Consider the following 22,172-nt stretch of genomic DNA (forward strand, 5'->3'; position numbering starts at 1 on the left):
TGGTGTCAAGTGCTTGTCGACAAGGTTGTCTCTCTGGTTCACAACATTGACTACTCCTTGGAGGGTCCAAAGGCAGCTGGAAAATGGGCTTTCCGGGAGAAATGCCAGGCAAACTCTGTGACAAGTGAGAAGTCATTTGTTTTTCGGCACAGATGGCTCAAGCCCAAGGATTACCACTGGCAGTTAAGCCTCTTATGCTTATAAAACTGTGGTCATAATAATCTTATTAAGTCATGACAACATTGACTCAATGTAATGTGTAGACGATGCTTCATTGGCAATATGTTTCCCATTTAAGTAAATGTATCTATATAAATTCATCTATATAAGAATACAAATTTTCAAGAATAATGTTCGCTACAAGCACACACTTGAACTAAGTTTTAGGATACGTCAAGCTGTGCAACTCGGAACAAGAAAATAGTTTAAAATGAATGCTTATTAAAACTTTGCTTGATAGTTAGTCATATCGCTGCCTTCTATAGCTGACAACTTTGCTAGTCTAGTCTAACCAGCTATGGCAATAATTACATAAAATCGCTTATAAATTATTCCGTGAATAATATAGATCGTCGGGCAAGTTTTTGGGACTACCAAATTCAGACCAAGTTCAAATTTAGAACATCGATTTTGTGTCAATGAACTGCTGAGCTAAGTCCAAAAACCTAACCGCAACCGATTTTTACGTTTAAGTAAAATGGAGGCGGAACCGTAGTTTGCGGTGGCCACTTGCGTGACTGGGTATGCACCAATCCCATGACCCACATGCACTCATTAATTATTGAATCTCTTATTTACGGGCTTAAGCAGGGAGCCAAAATCATCTAAGAGCAAATCCACAGCGACAACAAATCGAAGGCAATTCACATACGAATTACGGCCATAAATATTTAAGTAGTGCAACTGCTTCCGGCCATTTCCATTTCGAATTTAGCTGCGGTTTCGTTTGAGTCAAAGTGAAAACACATACTACTCTAAACTCTTTACCTAATTGAATTTTATTAGTTAAACTTTTTATTATGACTTTAAGAAAATCCCTCGTCGTGAAAGAAAAATCCCATAAAAATTGTTTATGTTGCCAAGATTAGAGCCTCCCATACAGGAAGTGCGAAAGCAATGTTTCACAAAGCAAAGCCCAAACCACTTAGCATATATGAAATTCATCAGAAGTGAGAAGAAAAAATGCGCATATATATAAATGCGCAAGGAACGGGTGACTACACGCGGTCAGAAGATGCGTTGAAAGAGAAGGGGGTGAGTTTTCCTCAACCCCTAACATTTATTATTGGGTATGTGGCTATGTGTGTGTGTGTGTGTGTGTGTGTCTGTGTCCGTGTCCGCAAGAGTGCACCGCTGTGTTTGTGCGGCGGCTTTTGCGGCACACGCGTCGTATGATTTATTTAAAATATAAAGGACAAACCCAACGTAGCTGAAAGTAAAGGCGGATTTACAAAAGCAACAGAAGAATGAGGTCAAAAGGCGAACAAATGAGCAGATTCAAGGGGTTAAGTTGCCGAGAATTACTCTTGTTGTTTTAAAGAAAATCCAAGGCACTTTATGTATCAGCAGTTAAGCCCAAAGTGCGGAGGTCAAATGCAACCGGCTATTTCAATAAAATGTTTGAATTTCAATACCCAATTAAACGACAGATGTCAGTCAAACTAATTATATCAAATGGCCTACATGAAGTCAGCAATTTACAAGTTATTTTATTACAACAGATATTTTAATTTTAATTAAACATAACTTCGGAATGAATGAAGAGCAGCTCTTAATGCGGAGCTATTATAATGACAGCAACAGTTGATATGGACTACAATTACTAGCGAGGCATTAAAATTGCAATTACAAATTAATGTTGCGAAATGGACTCGATTTAAATTACAGTCCTTTGAAAGAGTTCTACCATAAAATAAAATGCAACAAACAGGGGCAAATGGCTTTACGACGACTGACATTTTCCGGGAACTGTTTATGCATTAGGTTGGCGCAAAGGGCAACCAGCCAACGAGTTAATGGTCCAGCCAGACGACCTGCATCTCCGGCTACCCCGCTCCAAAGGACATGTGCGGGCCAATCGATGGAAACATAACCAAATCGCATTAATTACGCTCCAACAATTGTTGCGCCACAAAGCTTAAACGGCGATTAAGGGCAACTCGTTCGGGGGACGAGCGGCTGACAAGGACGTTTCATGGGGATTGGGGATTAGGGGGTTTGGTTTTCAGTGGGGTTTAGTGGGCACTAACTTTTGCTGCTTCTGGCCGAGATTCACTGCAAGCTTTCGCCTGTCCAGTCCATCTCCGCCAATTTGTTTATCCCTTTTTGTTTGCTAGTGCGCCTTTGTTGGCGCTTAAACAATTTCCGGCATCGAAACCATTTGTTGCTACATGCAACGTTTAATTAAATGAAGAGCCGTCTATGTGTGCCTTTGTTTTTTTGTATGCTTCTTGCCTTCAACATCCAGAATCTCATTGAATACACAAGTGCAATGGGAAATCAAGTGCTCAAACAATGATCAGCCCTAATGAATAAATAGAGATATTTATATTTTAAATCAAAGAAAATCAGCTTGCAGCCTTTGTACCTCATCATATATGAAGCAAACTAGCAATTGACAATTTCGCTCAGTGTACGACTACAAAGACAGCAGCAACTTGGACTGCAGCCACCATTGATTTGAGTCTATATTTGCTCATTTCAGCTGGCGATGAGGCTACATTAGCATAATTATGACGGTGCGAGAGGAAGGTCCCCATCAGCCCCACATAGAAACTTACGTATCCGTGCTGTTTACTGGAGCGAAATCGTCGAGCGTGGGAGCAGTGTTCAGATTCACGCCATAATTGGTATTAAATTAAATGGGGTCAATGTCATGCAAATTTTAGCCAACTTTCTGACACAATGGTTTAGTCCGAATTTTTATAAAGGCTTTGTTGTTAGCTAACAATCCATTTTTAAACGGAAGACATCTCTGAAACTCAATCAATAAAGCGCAGGATGGCTATACAAATAGATTCAAGCCAATCGTATTCAACCTTGGTTAACAGACACTTGGTATGAATGCAGCTAATATGGCAGTTTGTACACTAAAATATATTTTAAAACGTAGTTGAGTACTAAGAATCAGATGCTAGTTGATTTTCTTGCCGTGCACCAACATCGTAGCGAGTCATTAACGTGTCCAAATATTTGTATATGCAGGGATGTGTGGGCGTGTTTCACTTGGCTGGCATTGGTGTGAACCTGACGAAGCGTGACCAGCTGCCACTTTTGGGCCCGGTTCGCCAAAAGGTCAAAGGCAACTGCCTGCTCAGCACCTTCTTATGGCCAAGATGAATGTGTAGTGTGCTGTGCGCTCCCAAAAATTATTTGCCCTGAATTTGAGCGAGCAAATATTGAATTGAAGAAGCCACAAATGCACACGTCTCCCAGTTTGTTTGAGTTTCACCGGGCTAACACGATGACAGATGGCACGGTTTCAGTTCGGCATAGTCTGGCATCTGCCCAGAGTGCCCCATGTTGTTTCCGATGGGGTTTGCATTTAATATGGGCCTTATAACAATAGCCACTGTTGGCATAGCCAGCTGGTGGTAGGTGTATTAAAAGCATTGCTAAGAACAATAAAAAACAAAAGCCCATTTTGTGTGGGTATTACTTGTGAAAACAAGGGTTACGGGTTACACTACAATGTACATTGCTTGCTAAGGAATCAACATAAAAAGTGTTATTAATTTCTTATTTGTTTTCACAAGGTATGAATACCATATTTCTTAGGTTCGCATCTTTCTGAATATAGAATACAACTTTTCTTACCTATTTTTCCAAAATTGATTGCGAATCGAATCGTTTTCTTTTCTCTTACCTACTTAAGCATCAATCATCTGTCTCAATTAATCATCCTATAGCGCTTAAAGTTTTAATAACCGGAATTGCCGAGGCAGATGTTTGTCCCCATGTCCTGTCCTCGGTAAAATAACCTCCCCCTGGACTCATTAGTCAGCTCTGCTGGCACTTTATCCTCTCGACTGCATCAAATTATTCCCAGGCAGCAATTTTAGGTGCTATCCACAGTTGGATGTGTGTATATGGATACAGGCATGCAAAGTTTTATGCCCGCCAGCGTTGTCATTACCAGAAGGACTTGCCACGATACAATGAGTTTTCTTTTCTTCGTCCTTTATTTATTTTCTTTCTTTTTTTTTGGTTTTCCTGTTGTTTGCGGCCCTAAAAGTTTTTTGTAAAATTTCAATTTTGGTGTGTCGGTATGCCAGCCAGCACCCCTCGTCCTGCGAACTCATAAATCAAAATGTCTGCGCAAACAAAAGCCCCAAAAATGCCTCTAAAAAGAATCTGGTAGAAATCCGCCCGAATCCGTCAGATTGTCAGTCAGCCAGCCAGAGAGTGGCCACCATATGGGTTGACTATAGTATATCCATCACAGCCCAATCAATTAAATTTGCTCAATCCGAAAGCATTAGCCAGCAACCAGTTGCATGCCAGGATATTCAAGCGATTAAGCAAACATAAAAGGATCCTGAAAATCGACCACAAAGTGCATGCAAACCCTTTAAAAAAAAAGAAGATATTTACAAAAAAGAGAGAAGCTTTCAAGCTGTGCTGGATAAAAATTCGTTGACTTGTTGCCTGGCCAAACAAATTTGCACACAATTTCGGAGATTCCTGGGGATACGGGCGGCATCAATCTTTAAATGTCACTGAGCACGAAGAGGGAAAAGTATCCCATTCCCCTCCCGAAAAGCGACTCATTTAGGGATATTTCCTCCAGACTCGGAGGGGAAAATGGTGTCGTCATAAATCCATGTCAGTTTAAAAAATGCACACGCCAAGCAACGACAGCTCTTTAAAAAGTCGTTTAGCCAGCAAATAAATTTGCGAAACTGCAAATCTGATGAATGTTGGCGGTCCAAAGAAGAAACCAAAGCAAAAACTTGCAGAGAGAAGTTAAACCCATGGTATTTGATCAAAAATTCCAGGTATTCATTTTTCAAATATCATTTAGAAAGATTAAATTACATTTAAATTCGTAATCTCACTCTAAATTATCCCGTTTTGAAATTAGTTCGTTGTCCCATTCTCTTTGCATTTTGGGCCAAAGTTTAAATCGAAAATTGATAACCAAATAAAATCCGCCATTTGCCAAATGGGTTACGTGTTACATTTCATTGGTGAACGTGTAATGCTACCAGAATATTTTGTTATTTGGTAATATTAAATATTAATTAGTGGCCGAACACGAAACGACCATTTGATGGAAAATTTGGCAGCCATCATTACGCCAAAATGGATGGGGAAATGAATTTATTTGTACCAAACTAATATAATCACATTTGCGGCAGCGAAAAAGGCCGCAATCATCCTGGCAGGACTCCTTTGTCCAACTGGGACTGCGACCGATGACTCTCGGCCCAAGACTGGCTTTGTCATCTGCCCATCACACACTCGTACTCGTGATGGGCCTGCTGCAATAAAAATGGAAATTCACTACGATGCCTCCGCAGAATGCTCACTTGAGTGGCGCGAAGCCACCAGCCACTAATGATTAAATCGATATCTCTATCTGGGTCTGTTCATCTGGGCCGACGCACAGCTGTCAGATCCTATTGGCCTGTCATTCCTAAGGACTCTCGGTGCAATTGGGACAATAACACGCACAGGCGATCAAATGTCTTTCGATTGCCCAAAGCAAATATGGAATATTAAAAAATCCAAAATGCGCTAAAACTAGATTTTAATTAAATACAACGCACAAAAAACTAACAGCAAAGTCAACAAAATGTCAACCGAAATATTAATGCGTTTGGCAGCCAAACTTCGAGCATGTTAAATGCAAAAATTGTTTAAATTTTAATGCAACCCACAAAGCGTTTTACCAGAACCCAATTTGCACTTCGCAATGTGAAAAATGTCACGTCAAGCCGGGCGACATTGTGACAATTTGATTATTTCATGTCAAAGCGAACACACATTTTTCTTCTTTTATGCATATTATATTACACAAACAAGGCCAAAAGAGAAGAGCAGCCACAACAAGCGGCGACAAACAAACAGTTGACTTGGCTGGCTTTAAAAAATTGTTTGCTTTGCGGCCAGAATTTCGATGAAAGCGTCGTTTCATTTGCATGGCGAGCAACATTGCGCTACGCGGCGTATACGCAATTTTTGCCTACTTAATGCATGGCAAAGTCTAGCTAAAGCCGCCAGGCATAAATTTAAACACACTGGCAGGATTTCCTTTGATTGTGGGACCTTCCTCGTGTATTTCGGCACAAACATATACATATTCCAGTGGCGGAAATTAAAAAGATACGGCCTAAAAATACTCGCACAAACATGGAGTTTAATAAGCGAGTTTCGGTGCTAACTACATTCGTATAAAGTTTACATCGAATAACTCTGACAAGAGTTTTCGAAGTCGAAGCTTCCATTTTAATCTAATTTAATGCTCTTTCTACTCGCACCGCCCAACACCCGGGCATAAACTCATGCGGTAGTTTATTTTTAAACTTTTAGTTTCACCATCGCCGTGGCCGTAAAAGTTTCGCCTTTGCCGTTTATGTTGCACGTGTAATTAACACTAAAATAAATTTCCAAATGGAATCTCTGGCCAGGAGGAATATATATTTTATTTTTTTTTTTTACTTTACGCCCGACGTTGTCTATCAAATGGTTCGCCGGAGTCTGTCAACTTATTGCAACCCCCAGCTCCGGAGTGCTCCGTTTCGGTGGCAATGCGGTTTTGGTTCTGGCATCTATGGCTGCGTTTTTAGCAAGGAGCTGAAATGTAGCATAAAGCGGAGTCTGCCAGTCAGTCAGTCAGTCCCTTTCCCAGGTGGGAATTAATAAAACCAACCGAGTTCCATTCCCGTGAAATGTGTATTCAGGCTCGCTGCTACTCGTATTGCGGTCGAACCAGAGCAACAGGGAAATTCATTCGGCTAGTGTGACTTCATTTGTAGGCCCGCAGTTGAGGCTCTGTGTGCCTGGGCTACAGTAATTAGGGCTTAATTAACGTGAAAATCGATTGCGCTGCAAACGAACTGAGTTTCACATATTTTCGGCAAGCATTTTGGGCTCGGCCCAGGCTGTTTTGCATGGGCGTGTCTAGGCGAGCAGATTAATCACTAGTGAGTGCAAATTGTAATTAAAATAAATCAGCCATTAAAGCACAACTGCCAACAAAGTCAGGACCAAAGGATCTGCTCAATTTTGATTCGCCCGAGGCGCATTTGTGTAGCTTCTCATCTATATCGTAAAATGGCAAAATTTGCCATTGATATTAGATAATTCCAATTTTCAATTAGACTGAATGCTGCAGAAATAATACCTTTGTCTGGCAATTACTCACGGCGTTTGTTAAATTTCACTCGAAATTCGATGTGCTGCATTGGATAACATTCGATTTTCATTTGAAATGGAAACATCATTAGGCAAAGTCTTTAATGAATTTTGAAGTTCTTAAATATTTATTTTGCCCTATAATATTGATATGCCTTTAGATCGAAGCTAAACATTCCATTCATTATTATTGCTATATTGAATGGTTGTTTAAATTCCAGATTGAATGCCGAAATAAATTGAATTCTCTAAACTGCTTGCACCCAGAAATATGAAAATTCGTGCAAATACAATATTTCATTACACATTACACACATTAAAAATAAAAACAATTTACATTTGCATCGCCGACCGAAGGATAATAGTAGAAATTCTACGAATTATCCTTTTGCAAGAATTAATAAATCAGGGATTATTTCAAGAAATTTCCAAACGGCACTATACCAAAATGGATAGCCGGGGATAATGAAGAAATCAAACCAACTGAATAATTCATGGAACACACAACAGCCGACTGGAAACGAGAGGAAACAAATTTAAAAGGCTTCCATTTCTGGCTAATAAAAACTGCCCCAACAGCTGATGGCTTTCCCAAGTCACAGGAATGTAAGAAAATCTTACTGAGATTTTCAACTATAAGGAGACCACAGTTGGTTTAAACACAAAAATGTCCTTTTTGAGTCACGCAAATTTAAAACGATGAATTAAAGCTCGTTTGTAAGAGGGCTCAATTTAAGAAGCAAATGATTAAGGAAATCTCCAACTTCACTTTTTGGAAGCAGAGTGCAAAAAATGTTTACATTTAACTTTTCTGAGTCCCGAGGGAACTGCACTTCCTCGAATGTAAATAATGCAAATATCCGTAAACGAGGAGCAATATAAATAAAACAAACACAATGGGAACCATTTGCCGCAAGACTGAGTCGGTGAAAAATAACATGGGGCAGACCGGATCTGAAACTCATCGGGCGATTTTAATCATAACAGTCAAACACACAGCGAAAAGTATAGAAATAGTTACACAGGGAAAATAAACCTTTTTAAATAAGAAAAGTGAATGGTTTATTTTTGGTAAGGCGCTTTAATATATTAAGTTATTTACTTTTATTCACATTTTTACAAAGATTACTGCCTTAGGCAGAAAATATAATAAATGCACGTTAAATAAGTTAGAAATATTGGTGAATTATTTATTGACTTAGTCAGCAAATTCTATATTTAATAATACATTCAATTGTGTTTTTAAAATCCGCAAGCCTTTATTAATACTATTCACTGACTCATTCTGACACAGTTACATTTGAGAAAGCAATACTTGACCGCTTATATTATTCATGAATGAACACAAGAGATTTGCAGGACAATGGTCAAATATGTGATCAATCATTTATGACCAAAGTGAAGCAAAATAATTTTTCCGACTTTCTCGTTGTGTGAAAGGGATGCTAGCGTAGCATAAATGCAAATGGCAAGGACAAAAGGCAAGAAATGATTATGATTATGGTCGTAAATTCATATACCCTGAGCCACATGAATATTAAGTGCGTGAAGGCAACAAACTTTTCCAATGAAAATGTGCAGACAATTAAAACTTTTCACTTGCCTCCTTCTGCCGCGCCCAGTAAAGTGGGGCTTTTTTCGGTAAGGGGGTTGAACGGGGGCCTGAAACTAGCGCGCTAATTGTTTCCTAAGTGATGCCAAAGAACGGAATTAACATATCAGCCGTGCGTGCGTATTAGGGAGCCAAGGGAGCGAAAAGGAGCAGGTCCTTTCTGGGTGACTTGAGCGACTCAAAATGCCGGCGCGTCTACAAATACCGAACCGAGGCAATTTCAAGAGCCGAGCGTTTGCGAGCGAACCGAGCACGGCAAAGGACAACTGCGTTATGAGCAAACAGGACTGCCAGGACATTTGGGAATGCCACAATTCGCACAACTCGGCCACTCGGCTTCACTTCGGCTAACACGCACACACACAAACACACAAACTGAATGTGCGTGGCGTGTGTTTGTGTGCGGCAACTGTTGCTCTTTTTTCAAGTTTATTGGCTCACAAGTGTCAAGGGAAGTACGTATTAATGGCAACGTGTTGCAAGGAGCAGTGGCAGCAACAGCTAGCGAAAAACGTAGTAGATTTGGCAGTTGGCAGTGCGTGAAATAGTAGTAGACTATCTCTAATAAGGCAGTGGCTAAAAGCCTGACCAGAAACTGACTGAAATCAAATATCTATATCGTTCTATAAGAATAAAATAAATATAAAGAAAATTCAATATCCTTATAAATTCTAAATACTACGTCTTCATCTAACAGAAATAATTTAATATTACTTAGAGCACGCCATCGGAATAACACTTTGTTTTTAGGACAGTATTCTAGCTTCAATGCTGATGAGAATTTACTGTCATCATCACCATAAGAATTTGAAGTATGATAAAACCCCCCCATGGTCTTCATAATCCTCGCAGGTATTTCGTTTAATATTCCATTTTGGGTTCCGCTCCCCATTGAATCGTAAATCGATAAGCTTTCACCAGGAGTTCAAGTAAGGTTGTTGAGCGATTCGAAATTACTTGTGAAATTGCATAACGCAATGATCAACAAGTCTGGCAACGCCACAGGTTCTCATATATATGACGTCCCATATAGAAATTATCCCCGCAATAAACGTAGACCAAGGACCTCTTCCACACACCTACAAGCACCCGCAAACCCGCAGTAAAATTCATGTATGCACGTGCTGGTGACCACGACTGCGGCTTTTCGTTCAACTACAGCTGTCTGCCGTCTGTTGACCCACTGTGATTGGCCCTGGTGGAGCAGGGGGTGCTGGGCGCTGCTCTAAGGGGTGGCTGGTGGGTGGTGGGTGGAGGGTGGTGCCCCGGGTGGCTCGTAAAATGCGAACAGATGAATTAAAGTAGCGTTCGGCCATGGGGCCACAGATAGGTGCAGATGTTTTGTGGCGCTGTGCATGCAAATCGTGGAGCAGCACAGTGAAAAAAATGTCTAAAATGGTAATTTACTAATATGTATAATACGGATTGTATAACATACTACCATACAAAGTGGTCAAGGTTTTCTCCTATCGAAATATCTTAGTTGAAATATATTTGAGCATTGACATTGCAAATAAATTTTTATTGGGTACTTAGGCACCATTATCTAGGTATTTGGACTTCCATTTATTTCGCAGCTGGCAAAAAAAAGGAAGCATACTCCCGGGGGCACAGTGTGTCTGCCTGGGTTAACGTCTGTGTGGGCTCCTTTCTTTTGGGGTCCATCTGTGTGTGGTTTCCAGCGCACTTTGCAACTCAATAAGTTGTAATTTTCTTGCTGTTTTATGCGCCAGAACCCAGCAACACGGACAGCCAGCGAATGACATCTAGTACGCGCGAATGCGCAACGGAAATTGAAGATGAAAGCCAAGCAGATAGCAGACACAAAACACTAAACATTGAACACCTTGAAGGATGCGCTACGTCCCCCTTCAATTCCATCGATTGCAGATTGCTCGTTAGCTCGGAAAATCGAAAAATTGTGCAAGCCAAGCATAATTGAAACGCGATCTTGAGGGCTTGCCAATCAAACATCCCTAGCTCGCAAACGGTCCAGACAATTAGTCAACTTAACGTGGCTAACATGGCCCAAACGGGTAATGCCCCCAAACATACCAGTTAGCAGCTTTAATGGCAGCCATAAAAGATGCATTGCACTCTCGGTGGAATCTCGTTTATTTGCATTTCAAGACACTTGTAACGACCGCACGTGGATGGCCGAAAAAAAAAAACGCCACCAACTAGGACACGTTGGCCACAAGCGAAACAATTCAGTTAGTTCAGTCACATAAAAAAACGCTCGAGCCGAAAACGTGGGAAAACGCGGTGAAGAACGCGCGCGTTGTTCTCGCGCCAACAACAATCCAGGCACTGGCCAAAAACGGCAGCAGCAGCAACAGCTCCACGAGCAATAAAAGCACCAGAAGGTCCTGGGCGGCCAAAATGGGCTCACTCACACACTCTCACCCAGGGACAGGGCTATGCTGCGCGGCTACACTGGAAAAATTGTCCCATTGTTATTATAAAACAAAAATAAAAGAGTAAGCTGTTCTGCTTATGCTAAGGTCTTATTAAAAAAGAGTAACAATTCATTCCTTATTGGTTTTTTTATCTTAGCCTGATGAATATATACAAATACTTATTTATTAAGTATACGACGAGGTGGACAGCTTCAATTGGAAATTTACCTTATATGCTTATTCACCGAACATATCATTGAACAATTAAATATATGAAAGCCTTTACAAACAGATTTAAGCTAGAGCTTTTGCAATATATTGTATCCTTTCATTTGCAAAATCAAGTACCAGTTTTTGCCGTGTATTTCTCCGCTCCATTGACTCAAATTCCACAACAACAACAGCTTTCAGGTGGAGCGCTCGCAGTGGGGAAAGCAACAACAACTTTGTCCGGGGACTGCGAAGGGTGAGAGCGGAATCTTAACTGTTGCTCCGCCGCGAGAGAGGGAGCTCTTCCACTTCCAGTGTTGCCGTGCTGCATCCGCTCTTCCGCTCTCTTGCTGTCTCTCGTGCGGAACTGTTGCTCCTCAGCTTTACGCACAAAGCTTTTTCGTGGCATAGTTTTTCGGGCTGAAAGGAGCGCGAAGCTTTTGCGTGGGCGTTTGTTTATATTTTCCTCCTGACCGAGCATGTGTTTTGGCTCACACACATTACCCGCACACATACTCGCACACTTGTACACTTTGTGTACCCAACACTATGACACATTAAATTCTCCATGTGGCGGCACTTGAAGCCGAGTTATTCTCCCTTTTTTCTTCCTTGATCAATTTTTTTTTTGTTTGGCCGTCTGAAAAATGACGTTGCTTGACCTTAGGAGCGTCTATTTACGACTGTGTGAGTGTGTGTGTCTGAAAGGATGTGCCAGTGTGTGTGCGAGTGTCTTTTGTTATTCTAGGCCACAACGAATGAGTTAATTTCACGTTGGGCCCCCAAAATTGTTACCCATTTTTCACGTCCTTTTCTTGCACAAACGGAGGGCTGAAAAGAGTCGTAAAAAATATCCTGACATACTTGTCACGGAAAATCTTTACAGATTTTGCTTGAAACCATGACTTATCAATGTATTTCAAGTGCCAAAAGAAATTTCGAATTAAAGAGATTACTTTCTGTGTTCCCATAATTCATAGGGCGACTTATTAGCCAAAATTTGCATATTTCTGGCAGCAAAGCAAAGCAGCAAAATCGCAAAACAAAGAAGGGCACGAATTGAAGATAAATGCGAATCAAAACACAGAAGAAAAACAAAAAACAATTAATTAGATGGATCCCCGTTGTATTGTGCCAACAAATTCAATTAAACTTGCAGCAAACATAATAAATTGAGCGCAGAGACAAATTTATTTGGCGGCAAGCAATTGTTGAAATTTAAATGAATCCTTCGGGAGCCCAAAGGACATTTTGTCATCGTCCAACGTCGCCGTTAAAGCGCTGCAAAATGCCAAACAAATTAAATTGTAATTAATCATTAGGAAACACCATCCACAAACCACCACCCGCGCCGCCTTCGGCCAGCACGTGCTGAACGACCTATGACAACGTTGCACGGCAGTAAAATGTCTGCCAATTAATTACAAAACGCATGAGGGGCCAGATAAGAGCGACAGCCATTAAGGAAAGCGCCATCCAGCGGAGACAAACAAAAAGAGCTGTGATAAAAAAACATGAATTGGGGCACATGGGCAATTAACACGACGCGGTGTGTAACTTTCCCATCTGTGCTGGTATGTGAATTAATTGATTTTCTTTTTTTTTTAACAGCCTCTTGTGTTCGCTTCGGGTTAACAAAGTAGGAAGGTATAAGTGCAGATACAAATTTAAATTATGTTTGCACAGATTTCGCGGTATTTTAACGATTCTCAGGGATACTTTCATATGCATACACTCTTTCCTTACTGGAAAAATTTATTACACACTCAAATATTTATTCACTCCCAAGGATTCTGTCCAATATCCTTGTACTTATGTATGTCCAAATAAATTTCCAATTTCAGCTAAATATTTTGAAAGCTCATTACGCGCACACACGTCAAGGGGAAAACCCCCTTCTTTTGGCCGAAATTGATTCCTTGGCGTTCGCCGTCAGCTTTGGGAAACATTCTGTGTAATTGTCATACTCGTTAGCGACATCTGACCCAATTACGAAGAACTGTGTACTTCCATTGGCTTTTCACAATTTTCGCCCTAATTGAATTGTCTAGTTTTGTTTATTTGTTCGTTTTCATTTGGCTGTGAGTGGGGATTCCTAATTGATATTAATTAGAAATGAGCCGATATTAATAGGTTTAGTTCTTATCAACTATACACATTTCTGCTACAAATCGTAATATTATAGCACTAATATTGATCAAATGGATATTTGAATATGAAAGTGGATTAAAAATTCTTGAATTGGCATTTTCTTTGCAACTTATGCATTTTGCCGCTCACCAGATTCAGAAATTGGCTTATTTCAATATGTATTACACAACCCACGCGAACTGGCAAACAAACAAACAAACCAACGAGCAAACCCACAAAACAATGAAGACAAGCAAGCAGATCATTTTCTGGCACTTGCGTACTCACTACATGCACTGAAAAAAATCTCCTGGTCAATGCTTAAAAACAAATGAGAAGTTAGTAGTTTCGGCAAGAGGGTTATCAATATAGATTGTTCCATAAGTATTTGCTTAATATCATTTAATATCCGAAATCATTGGAAAACGAAACCATTTCAGGAAATTTTTTCAAATCAAATCGTCTGAATTCGCTTGTTACATAATTTAGAAAACTCAATAGCTTTATTTCTGCGAGTGATGCGACTGCTGGCTAAATTTAACTGTAGTCGTTATGTGTCGAGGGTGTTGCGTTCTGGCCGCCAACTGCCTTTGGATTTCCCAGGCCAGCAACAAATGTGGCGGCGGATGCTGTCGGCATTTGAATTTTCGGGGGCCCAAAGTGTGCAGAAAAGTGGTGGGGAGGGGGGCTTGGGGTTTGGTGGATAAGGAACCCCCCTTACACGTTCGTGCGTTTTGTTACTGGCTGTACACTCCCGACACCATTATTTCTTTCATTTACTCGATTTTCGTGCTTTTCATCCTTTATTGTTGTTTGCTCGAGTGCCGTTATCATTTGTCGGTTTATTTTGCGCCATATGTGGCCTGGGATAACTCTCCTCGATTTTCCCCATTGCCAGCTTTTCCAGCTTTCCCTGCTTTCACTCCTTTCGGCCTCCTTTTTCCCTTTCATTCGGGCTGAGAAGTGGGCGCAGTTTATGCGCTCTGCTCCAATGGGAGGCCGCAGGCAAGGTAAACTCCCAGGCTATCCCATCGATGGAACAAAATAACTAAGCTAACTTCACATACCTCTGCACTCTTGAAAATTGTTGAAAAGATTATAATTTATAAGAAACTAATAAAGTCTTCGTCTTGCCCAATCAATTTCATTAAATCGATGCCAACAGTTAATTTCCTTACTGTTCAGCATTATATATTTCATTTCTTAATAACAAATATACTAAACTTGTTAGTTTTTCGTGATCGAATATTTCTTGCAGTGTACACGCTTGGGCTCATCTGTGCAATTTGGAATTGTGTGGGTTTTTATAATAACTCAAACGTGTGTGAGCATTTGACCTTTAGCCTGCGTTCCTTTTGTGGGTTGGCTTAGTTTTTTGATTAACTTTTAGCCACCTGAGAGGATTAGCCCAAAAATAAGGCGAAATCACACGAATATATAATGTAAATTGAATTTGGCGGTTATGCATGACGTTGCCAGATCGTTTCACGCAGGCCAACGAGGGCTGCAACAGCTGAAGTCAGCTGCTTTTTGTTTACATCACGATTTCCCTTTTGTTGTCATTTTCCTGCGCCGGTGAAAAACGCACGTTTTTCCCATTTTCACCGACATAAACAAAAGCTATTTATACACGATCTGCCAAATCGGAGAGGCAACCTAAGTGCGACAACAGAATTCTTTGTCTTCCGAATCCGAATGCGTGCAGTGCGGTCTTCGTTCATGTGGATGTTGGCCAAAAATAAGACGGCGACCAATTAAAGCAGCAGCAGAAGAGGAAGACCACGATTTATTGGGCAATTGTGGCCAAGAATCCCAATGGGGCAACTGCACGCTTGTAAACAAACGGTTAAGTCAGATAGAAAGCTATTTGTGCCAGGAACACTTCACACATATCTCGTATCTTGCACATCTTCTAGATGATTGCTTGCAATCGGATGCCATCTGAATGCATAGAAGGATCAATGGGATAACCACTTAGGAGAACGACATTATCAAACCATCATGATTTATGCCATCATTTAGAAGTTATCAACTGATCGGCGCGGTTATTATCTAAATTGAATGAATCACACGGAAATACTAAGATACACGAATTGCCAAGAATTCGAGTGGGGTCAACAGTACATAGGTGTGTTAACAACCGGATCTGATTAACTTGTTGCGGTGGGTGAGCAAAATAGACTAGAACCCGGAACAGGACTCGTTTTCTCTACTGCTGACAATTTAATTAATGCTTACACGTTTTCAGAGGCGGCCACAATTAATTTGCACAACAATGGACTGATGCGAACAGTTGTTAGCCGATGTCTGCCAAAAAAAAAAATAGGTACAGCAAAAGGAAGGGCAGCCGCAGCAAGAACAACAATCGCCAGAGCAGCAGCAACAATTGCAAGAAGTGCAGCAAGTATTGCAAGTGCAACACCAACAACTGCAACAATTGCCAGAGGAACAGCAGCGACAGCAGCAACAACAGCAGCAGCATGCCACTGTGCCAGCCCGGCCATATCAACATTTCGGCTAGAATTGTGCAAATTGCCAGTGCGGCTATCGCTGCGTATACGTAATATTAAAAATAGGCTAACGCCCGCCCAGGCTGCAGGATGAACAAGCGCAGCGTCATCATCGCGGGAATCGTGGCCAGCCTGTTGGGCTTGGCGCTCGGTGCCAACTTCTACTTTATGTACTACCTCAGCGCCGAGGAGGGTCATCTGGCCAGCGTCCGGGCGCTGGAGAACATGATACGGCACAAGATGCGCCACCTAAAACCCAACTACCTCAATCGCAATCCCCGCTTCTTCATGTTCCGCAACAAGCTGCTTAAGAACTACAAGGCGGCGCCGTACGAGAACGCCAGTGTCCTCTGGGACATTGCGAACTGGGTAAGTCGATGGATCTTAGTGGGTCTGCCAGAATTGCTATGCTCGTGATTTATGTTTGGCTGCTTATGCAAACAAAATAAGGAAATGAATTTTTAATAGGGGAAAACATTCTATATTATAATATGCATCTAAGTATATTCACTAAGCATTCGGTGACTTTCAGTGGCCGCACGAAAACGAGGTCTATCCCTTATACGACTCATCGATGGGACAGCTTTTAGAAACACTGCGCCGCGAACCTATCACCCGGGTGAGCAACCTGGGTCGGGGCACGCAACTGAAGCTCCTCGTCCGCCTTTCCCACCAGCAGAAGGTGATCTTTAAGCCGCAATGGTATCCGCGGGAAGAGGTCATCGATGGCATGATATACAGTGGCAAGGATCGCCACACGGCGGAAGTATATGCCTTCTATCTGGGCGCCGTGCTCGACTTTCGATGGACGCCCATAGTGGTGGGTCGAGTGGTGAACCTGAAGAAGGAGATATATGCCAAAGGCGATCCGGAACTCCAGCAAACCATAAACATCGAAACGGACGAGGATGGCAGGGAGAAGTACTGCCTGTTCGGGAAGTGTCACTACTGCAACGAGGAGGAGACTGTTTGTGGCGATGAGCGGCACAACATTGAAGGTGTGCTCATATATATTGTTCCGGGTACGTTGGCTAAGCGGCGATCACCGTGGCAACGCACCTACAAGGATGACAAGCGGGCGCCCTGGGAGGACGATATGACCTATTGCAAGTGAGTTCCACACTTCAACTTCACTCTATAAACTTCTAAATCAAAAATATTATTTTTCAGATCGTTGAAAAATAAAATGGAGACCATCCGCCTGCTGGACCTTATAGATGCGTCTATTTTCGACTACCTAATCCAAAATGGAGATCGGCATCACTACGAGACGCGGGAAGAGCGCGTGGTGCTTATAGACAATGGAAAAGCCTTCGGAAACCCGAACAAGGATCACTTGGACATATTGGCGCCACTCTACCAATGCTGCCTGTAAGTCTTCGACCAATTTCCAAATACCTATAACTATTTACGTTTATACCTTACAGTCTGCGAAAGTCCACGTGGGATCGCCTGCAAGTCTTTTCCGGCGGCGTACTCACGGAAATCATCGATCGACTATCCAAGCAGGATGCTCTCTATCCCCTGATTACGGATAAGCATAAAAAAGGAGTGGAGCGACGACTTCTGGTGGTCTATGCTGTTGTGGAGCACTGCATGGACATCGAGGGCGACAAAATGTTCAAAACTCTGTAGTTTCAGCTCAAGATTGGGGCTAATGGCCAGCACTAGAGCTTTAGGAACTCACTTTCCACATCCTACTTAAGCTAAAGTTAGATAGAGAAATTATCGTATTATTTTAGTCCATGTTTTACTTCTGTATTTCTTCCAAATATTTAAATGCCCGAAACAGGTTTTTTCCTATTTTAAATTAAGTTCTTTTGTCCTTTCTTGTATTGGTTTGAATGCTAGAAAAGTTTTCGAAAAATTGAGATGCCATCCAATTAGGAATTAAATCATACAAAATTCGTTGTGACGAAATAAGTTTGAAATTTAAACCTATTACCATGACATTTCCCACGTCCCAATTATTATTTGGTTTTCCCATATTTTTTCAATGACCATCTCTTAAAACTGTTCTTAAATATTGAACTACAAACCGATCCATAACAACATATCCGATAGTCTAGTTTAATGAATAGTTACGGTTGTTATTTAATAGGTAATATTTTAGAAAATTGCAAAGCTCAGAAAAAATAGTTTTGTAACTTGAAAAGAATTTATAAACAATCAAAAATAAACACTTGTTTATTTCTTCATCAGTTTCATCAATCAGTTTTCGTGTTGCTCGCATTCTTACTATTGAATTCACATATATACCAGTTATGTATATTTTACAGACTTCGTCACGATTGCAGTTCATTTTTTGCCCTCTTTTCTTACATTACTAAATGTAAAAAGCTTGTTGAACTGCTTGTTGTTCCGATTGTTGGGACGGTTCTAAAAAAAAAAACAAGCGTTATAAATGTTTAGTGAAGAGATCGTTTCAGTAAAAGCTAAGCCAGCTTGTTAATACTTTTCATAGCACTCACCTTGCCGCGAATTTGCTGCTTGATTTCTGTGCCCCGGGCTCTTTGCGCTCCTCCCTTGAATTGCCGGAAGTCCACGTTCTTGTAGTCAAAGTTGCCTGTACCCTTGTGCTGCGGAACCTGCTGACTGGAGCTCTGCGGGTGGTTTCCTCGATTCTTGGCCTTGAATCCGCGCTGGAACTGATTTTTCTTTTGCTTGCGGTTGTTCTGTGCCGGTGATGGTTTCGGTGGCTCTGTGGCTTGCCTTTCGATAGGAACCTCAACGACCTCATCATCGCTTTCGCCTAAAGCCTGCTGAACTTTTTCGACTGGTTCGATCTTTACCGGCGGTTTGGTTTGTGAATTCTCGTCCTTGCGAGGTCGCTTGCTAGCAGTCGGCTGCTGTTCCGGATCTGTTTTCACGTTCGCTTGTGGGTGCTTGCGCTTCAGTTGTTCCTTCAGCGGGACGGAGTACATGTCATCATCCTCCTTTCCGATGGCGTGTGCCTCCAGCTTAATGTTTTGCTCCACAGTTGGGGCTGCTGGACACAATTGCCTCTTTTGCAACTCACTTCGCTCCCTGGCCAACTGATCGGCCTTCAGCTGCACCATCAGAGGTAGGATGGCGAGATAGCGTTTGTAGGGCATACGCATTGTCTGGCTCTCCTTGCGAAGATGGGCCCAGCGCTGTTCCTCTTCTTGTGTCGGCTTGGACTGCTTTTCGAACAGAGCCATGGCTGGTGCCGCTAAGGTTGGATCTACTTTGGCAACCTCCTCCTTATTGGGCACCTCCAGTTTTCCTGTAGTTGAATTACGTTTCAACAGCGTTGGCAGGTCGTCGCGAATCTCCTCCAGTTGCGAAAAATCGTGCGGACAGTAGAGCTTGCTGCTAAAGTCTTTGGTCGACGGAGGCAACGCTGCCTGTGTACTACTGTGGGCTTCCAGGATCGGCTAAAATCGTAAGTAAAGTCAAGAACATTAAACATTAGATATACCACCCCAACACTTGGTAACATTAAACCTATTTTAGTTGACCTGCGGTTGTGAAATGAATTGAACTATAAGGTGAATTCAGAACATGTTCTTCATTTCAATGTTAGTTACAGTTAATTGGTAATGAAAAATTATCGGTATAGGCGCCAACGTTGATCGAGTTGCAAGCGCTGCTTGAAACCGCCAAGAAACTCACTTTGACCAGCGGCTGATCGCGCGCCTTGAGGACAATCTGGTGAAGCGTGTGCAGCTGTTGGCGCACCAGCGGCGGAATGGGATTGCAGCAGGCGAGGATTCCCTGCATCTCCCTTGGAAGACTCTCAGCGATTTGCAGCATCATGTGATTGGGCAGCACATAGCCGTAACTCTCGTCCTCTGACCGCGCCGTCGCATCGCGCCACTCGAAGATTCCGCGAAGTGCGTACAGTTGCCGGTTGTCGAAAGAGCGCTTCGTTTTTCTTACTAAATCCAAATGGGATTCTGGTCCGATGTGAGGCTTATTATAACGCTTCTTGCAGACATCCGTGCTCTGTTGATAGACACTGCCCAGCAGACCTGGTTCGGCATGCTGCTGCAGCAGATCGTTTGTCATCCGTCCGTAAACGTATATCAAAAAGTGGGTATCCTGACGAGCGTAGTCCACCAGCTGCTGGGGAAGCGGTCTCATCCGCCAATCGGCCAGTTGCAGGCTCTTGTCCACATCCAAGTCCAGATAGTGCTTAAGCAAATATGCCAACGATAACCTTGCCATATTCAAGGCTTTGGCAGCCCGATGCGTGTCGAACATGTTGACGATATACAACGATAAGTCCCGCTGAAGCCACTCAATATCCAAATCGGCGCCGTGCAGTATCTTCAGCTTCTTGGGATCGGTGAGTACCAAATTTAGTATATGCATATCATCGCGTAGGATCAGGGTATCAAAAATATAGTCTTTGCTGCGAGTAGACATCTGGACCAGGCAAGTGATGCCCATGAAGGTGCGATACGAGTGGTGCTCCACATCTATGGCGATCTGGGGCGCTTGTCTCAGTTCCTCCAATGCCTGCTTCAGTTTTTCCACCGTGTCAACCACCATTAGTTCGGTTTCTGCCATCAGAGCTGGAAGCACTGGCTTTTGTTTTTGGAACTGCTCCTCCGGAGGCTGAAACTTAAGCAGCTCAAACTCGTAGGGATGCAAATAGGATTGGACATTGCCGGCATCATCGTATTCGGGCAGCAGGGCCAGCGGTTTAAGAGAATTAGGTTTCTCCTTGAGTCTTGGAACAAACGGATTCTGGGCACTGTTATCCACCGGCTCCCTAAATTGCGTCTGCGGCCGAACGATGTTCTTGGCGGTGAAGAGACGAGCCGAAACCATGCTGCGTTGGGGTGTTCCTGTCGTTCTGTTCCAGCTGCCTGCCTTTGGAGTCCCTTGGGTTTGTGGGGAAGCTACTGCGGGCTCTATGGATGTGGAGCTGCTCATCACGTCCACCTGGGCCTCTACGACCTGTTGTGTATTTCTTCGCAGACCACCTTTAATGTCTAGATTAGTCGTAATGCGCTCGAACAGTACGTCGTTGCACTCCTGCACCATCTCAAACTGCTCTTCCGGTTGGCGTCTGTTTAAAGAATAAAGATCTATTGTTATTTACAGATACAGGTACCAACTTTGATTTCAATGGCTGTGCTGTATTTTCAACATTTCGAATAATGTCATGGTTAGAAGCTTACTTTTTGATGTCGCCCTTGATGTCCTTGGAGTGCAGCACGTTCCCGATGAGCGCCACCACCCGTTGGGTCAGGTCTTCCATAACACGTGCGTAGCCTGGATAGCTTAGGTAAAGGGCGCGGGCTGTTCCTTGTGGGAAAGCATTAGCGGCTTTTGTGGCGGCGATTGCATTCTTGAACCCTTTCTGGAATGTCAGAGCAGAACACGTAGGGATTGGATTGAAATATACTTATGTACGCTGGCTGAATTGCTACCCACGTTTGTGAATGCCTCAACATCTTCTGAAGCGGATTTCTTTGGCGGCTGGTCTGCTTGGGCCGATTCCTCTTTGGCCTCCTGGTGAACTCTTTTCGGGGTTCGCGGCATGTCTGTATAGTGTTTCCTTGTCGAATGTCTTGTGTTATTTTCGTACAAATTTTTTGTCGTTTTACAGATTGTGGAAAATGTGCGTGTTTTCTCTTCTTCTTTTTTGAGAATAACAACAGCTTGAATTTGGAGTTTGTCAACACTACCGGCGGCGAAATTTGATCACTATATAGCACTAAAACGGTGCTGACCGCAATCGAATTAAATCGATATGAAGGTGTATTTTACAAATGTTAGCCAAATTTGGAATGGTGATATTTCGTTATGTTAAACCGTAAACAGAACCTGCTTTGATGAACAATACTTTACAAATTCTTTTTAAAAGCAAAATGTTATTATTATATTGAACTAAATATATATTCCTTTCAATATAAATTAAACTGAATAAATATTTTCTTTGTTAAATATTTGGTCTTTTCTTTTATTTTTTCAAGA

General features: G+C 42.2%; 3 protein-coding genes across 7 annotated transcripts in view; 1 reads left to right on the forward strand and 2 right to left on the reverse strand.

Moving 5' to 3' along the window:
- btsz (bitesize) overlaps nucleotides 1–11,283 on the reverse strand; it is a 71,397-nt gene extending 60,114 nt beyond the window's left edge. The window contains exon 1 of one of the 2 annotated variants that reach the window (NM_001014622.3): nucleotides 11,023–11,283. The gene's annotated coding sequence lies outside the window, so the exon portion shown is untranslated. Of the gene's footprint in view, nucleotides 1–8,958; nucleotides 9,247–11,022 lie in introns of those variants that run through there. The other variant, NM_001275653.1, reaches the window with a different exon arrangement.
- Nucleotides 11,284–15,251: 3,968 nt separating this feature from the next.
- CG3631 (uncharacterized protein) lies at nucleotides 15,252–18,426 on the forward strand. 3 transcript variants are annotated; one of them, NM_142141.3, is made up of 6 exons: nucleotides 15,252–15,560; nucleotides 15,627–15,838; nucleotides 15,959–16,589; nucleotides 16,753–17,330; nucleotides 17,391–17,591; nucleotides 17,648–18,426. In NM_142141.3, the coding sequence occupies exons 3-6, from the start codon at nucleotides 16,311–16,313 to the stop codon at nucleotides 17,853–17,855; spliced, it is 1,266 nt and encodes a 421-aa protein (NP_650398.3). In that variant the 5' UTR covers nucleotides 15,252–15,560; nucleotides 15,627–15,838; nucleotides 15,959–16,310; the 3' UTR covers nucleotides 17,856–18,426. The 3 variants fall into 3 exon arrangements, with proteins under 3 accessions (NP_650398.3, NP_731951.2, NP_996212.1); NM_169605.3 differs by having other exon boundaries at nucleotides 15,252–15,555; NM_206490.3 differs by having other exon boundaries at nucleotides 15,252–15,838.
- Nucleotides 18,293–22,041, reverse strand: Rrp6. 2 transcript variants are annotated; one of them, NM_001300401.1, is made up of 5 exons: nucleotides 21,630–22,041; nucleotides 21,374–21,555; nucleotides 19,857–21,261; nucleotides 18,692–19,618; nucleotides 18,293–18,599 (listed from the first exon to the last, which is right to left on the reverse strand). In NM_001300401.1, exons 1-5 carry the CDS (start codon nucleotides 21,735–21,737, stop codon nucleotides 18,519–18,521), a joined length of 2,703 nt encoding a protein of 900 aa, NP_001287330.1. In that variant the 5' UTR covers nucleotides 21,738–22,041; the 3' UTR covers nucleotides 18,293–18,518. The 2 variants fall into 2 exon arrangements, with proteins under 2 accessions (NP_001287330.1, NP_001097795.1); NM_001104325.2 differs by having other exon boundaries at nucleotides 21,630–21,796.
- Nucleotides 22,042–22,172: the final 131 nt, after the last annotated feature.

This window comes from Drosophila melanogaster, chromosome 3R, assembly GCF_000001215.4.
Source record: "Drosophila melanogaster chromosome 3R".
Taxonomy (NCBI): Eukaryota; Metazoa; Arthropoda; class Insecta; order Diptera; family Drosophilidae; genus Drosophila; species Drosophila melanogaster.